The following is a 4,212-nucleotide window of genomic DNA, read 5'->3' as shown; positions in this document are numbered from 1 at the left end:
TTCCCTTCTTCCCAGATTCTGGGAATTCATTTTAGGGAAGTAAAGTTAAAGGTGGAAACCGTTTCAGGCGCAGTGCAATTTAACAGAGTATTTGTTCACTGCTCCTTAAATGGTATGCCTGCATTGCAAGAGTAATGAAAGTAATTTCCTCTATACTATCTATTATCCTTCTGGTCCAAAAGGCCTTGCTATTCATATGCTTGTAGACAAGCAGCATCAGCAGTATCTGGAAACATGTTAGTAAATTCAGATCTTAGAACTCACTTCAGATCCACTGATTGAGAATCTTTTTAGAAAGATTCCCCATGTGACTCATCTGTATACTAAAATTTGGAAACACTTCACTAGACGGGTGATTCTCTTTCTCAGCTGCACAAGAGAATCACCTGAGGAACATTATTTTAAAAGATGCCTTATTCCCACTCCTTAGACAACTTACATAATTTTGGGAGGGCTATAACAATGCAGTTAAAAAGACAGGATGCAAAGTCAGAAAATGTAGATTTGAATATTGGTTTGTTCAACTACTGTGTTTTAACATACTTTTATCTCTATGAACTTTATTTTCCTCAGAGAATTATAGTGATGATAAAGTAAGTAATATCTGTGAGCATATTTGTAAATTGTAAAATGCTTAACCAATGTTATTGTTAATGACCGGCATGTTATAAGATGAAACAACTCGATATTTTTAAGAGATTAAGCATGCTATCTCCAAAATAATTATATTCTAAGTAAGTATGTGGGTCAACTGAATAAGAAATGTTTATTAAAATGCAAATAGTTCTTCCTTGACTCAGACTGGGTGCATCACAATCTCAGGAAATGGAACATAGAAGCTTGTATTTTTAATAAACTACCAATGTAATTATTGCGTCTCTCCTATCCCCTAATTTATGACCTAGAAAAGGAATTTGAAAAGCTAAACTCACAGCTGTAAACCCACTCCAGCTAGTACTGACACATTTGTTGCCTTTCCTCCAATGATCTCTTACTTTGTATGATAACACTGTGTAGAATACTTAAACCCACATTTCTTCTAGGTTACTCAAGGTATGAAGAAGGAAAATGGAAAGGAATAATTGGACAGAGATTGAGTTCATTCTACAGGGACTTTCTGAGTATCCAAGAGCTGAAAAAATCCTTTTTGTGATGTGCTTGCTGATGTACCTGGTGATCCTCCTGGGTACCTTGATCATCCTCACTTTCCTGGATTCCCACCTTCACACCCCTATGTACTTCTTCCTTGGTAATCTTTCCTTCCTTGACATTTGGTACACATCCTCCTTTATCCCCTCAACGCTGATATACTTTCTCTCAGAGAAGAAAACCATCTCCTTTACTAGATGTGTTGTTCAGATGTCTGTGTCTTACACTATGGGGTCTACAGAGTGTGTGCTCCTAGCAGTGATGGCATATGACCGTTACCTAGCCATCTGTGTCCCTCTGAGATACCCCATCATCATGAGCAAGGCACTTTGTATTCAGATGACAGCTCTCTCCTGGGGACTGGGTTTTTTCAACTCATTGACAGAAACAATTCTTGCAATACGGTTGCCCTTCTGTGGAAAAAATGTCATCAACCATTTTGCTTGTGAAATATTGGCCTTTGTCAAGTTGGCTTGCACAGATATTTCCTTGAATGAGATTACTATAATGTTGGGCAATGTGATATTTTTGTTTGTTCCATTACTGTTGATTTGTGTCTCCTACATTTTCATCCTTTCTACTGTCCTAAGAATCAAATCAGCTGAAGGAAGAAAAAAGGCTTTTTCCACCTGCTCAGCCCACATTACAGTGGTGACTCTGTTTTATGGGACAATCCTCTTCATGTATATGAAGCCAAAATCCAAAGATTCTGCTTTTGACAAACTGATTGCCCTGTTCTATGGAGCAGTCACACCCATGCTCAATCCTATCATCTACAGCCTGAGGAATGCAGAGGTGCACGCAGCTATGAAAAAGTTTTGGAAGAAAGGATGAGGAATGTCCATCTTTGAGTTTATGCACAAAATAAGCTCGTATATTGGAGGCAAGGTTGTTAATATAAACAGAACAAAGGAAATAAAGATTATATGTAAAATCATAGAATTTAAGAGTTGGAAAGAAATTTCAAAGTAATAATCTAACTTTATCTTTTATGAATATATAATAACATAAAATGTAGGACACGTCTACTTAATAAGCAAAACATGTATTTTTCATTCACTGTTTTGAGAGAATCTTTTGAGTTCATGTTTTTTTCTGTTTGTTTTGTTTTTGTTTTACCCAGGAATTTGATCTGGCACCCGCCTAATTTTTCTTGCACATATTTTTCTTTCTTCTTTCCCTCCCCATGTATCTCCCACTCCCTTTACACACACTATGCTTCATTCACTATGGAGTTATCCCAATATACCATGTTCTTTCACACTTAATGACAATAGTATATGCCACTTAATCCCCACTATCACATTTCTCCTATGGTGGCATTGTACCCACCTAAGACATTTTAAGTGTTATATCTTTTGAAAATCCTTCCAAAAGTTACCCCCAGTAAAAGCATTATTTACAATAGCCAAGTTATGGAAGCAATCTAAGTGCCCATCAATAGATAAAGAAGATGTGGTATATACATAATAGAATATTACTCACGCACAAAAAAATAATGAAATTCTTCCATTTGCAAAAACATGGATGGACCTAGGGTGTATTATGCCTAGTGAAATAAGTCAGACAGAGAAAGAAAAATATTCTGTGTTATCACTTTTATATGAAATCTAATAAATAAACAAATGAATGTATGTAACATAACAGAAACAGACTCACAGGTATAGAGAACAAACTAGTGATCACCAGTAAGGAGAGGGAAGGGAGGGGGAATGAGATGAGATAGGGATATGTGATTAAGAGACACAAACTACCATGTATAAAATAAATAAGCAACAGGATATATTATGCAGAAGAGGGAAATATATCCATTATTATTTATAACTTTAAATGGAGTATAATATATAAAAATGTTGAATCACTATGTTGTATACCTGAAACTAATATAATATTGTAAATCAACTATACTTCAATAAAAAAAAGGAAAAATAAAAAGTAAGGAGATAAAGATGCATTTGCATCCTTCACCCTTGTACTATAAGGATTTGCATATACATGTGTTCTGAGAGGTTGGAGTAATTAAGAACAGTGCTTCTATAATTAATCTCGTCTTATGACCTATAACTTCTTTCTAAAATGTATTTTTAGAAGTATAACCACACACATTTTGTTTGTAGTTTTGTCTATCAAAATTTATTGACTATAAGGACAAATATTGAAATTAAAATTCCCCTTGTGATCATTGTCATGTTATAAGAAGAAAAGGATGTTAGTTTGGGAACGGTGGGGTGACCGAAGGTAACGTAAATCAAAAGAAATGGGAGCTCACTTATATACAGGGGATAAAACAATTGACAAGTAAATATATGAAGTACAGGGAGAGCCAGGTTTTCACTGTCAGAGGAGTTACACACATGCAAAGGGGAAAAACTAGAATAAACTCTGTGGTAGTGAATTAGAATTGGAGATAGTGTGAACTCATGGCTTTCAATACATAGAGGTATATAGAGTAATATACACAGAGAAAGAGAGATGATGGATAGATATAGGTATATATAGCGAGAAATTAATATGAATGTAAATGTTTGTAAATGTGTGTATACATACACGTACACATGTATGTATAAAAGCATATTTATTCCCCAGATATGCCCACCAAGAAGGCTTGGGAGCAGTGATATGCTAATAGGAATTGTACATCTAATGCCAGATCGTGATTTCTAGATGCACTTTTCCACTAAAAAGGAACAAGGGTGGATTCTAAGACTGTTGCAGGGAAAAATTTTAACTTTAAAAAAATATGTACATTGGGTATAGAATTCTATAGTGAAACTTTCTTCTTTCAGTACTTTAATGATGTTGTTATCTCTGGCTTGCACTGTTCAAGGGGAAGTCTTGTCACCCCTGGAGAGGAATAAAGTTCTCTCTTAGGAATATAATATATCTCTTCTTCTGAGTTTAAGCAACTTGATTATGATGAACCTTGGTGAGGTTTTCCTCCTGTTTTTAGTTCTTTTGGCTATTGAGAGTCTTGTGTCTGTATATTTATTGTTTTCATCAAATTTAGAAATTTTTCACTCATTATTTCTGTAAATATTATTTTGCCAACATTTTTCTTTTTTT

General features: G+C 34.8%; 1 protein-coding gene across 1 annotated transcript; it reads left to right on the top strand.

The window, feature by feature from the left end:
* Positions 1–1,068: 1,068 nt before the first annotated feature.
* Positions 1,069–1,983, top strand: LOC130845288 (olfactory receptor 13C3-like). The gene has a single exon (XM_057722281.1). It carries the CDS (start codon positions 1,069–1,071, stop codon positions 1,981–1,983), a length of 915 nt encoding a protein of 304 aa, XP_057578264.1.
* Positions 1,984–4,212: the final 2,229 nt, after the last annotated feature.

This window comes from Hippopotamus amphibius, chromosome 2 (genome assembly GCF_030028045.1).
Source record: "Hippopotamus amphibius kiboko isolate mHipAmp2 chromosome 2, mHipAmp2.hap2, whole genome shotgun sequence".
NCBI classification, from domain to species: Eukaryota; Metazoa; Chordata; class Mammalia; order Artiodactyla; family Hippopotamidae; genus Hippopotamus; species Hippopotamus amphibius.
The sequence above is the reverse complement of the archived record's forward strand: the minus strand, read 5'-3'. Positions and strand labels throughout refer to the sequence as shown.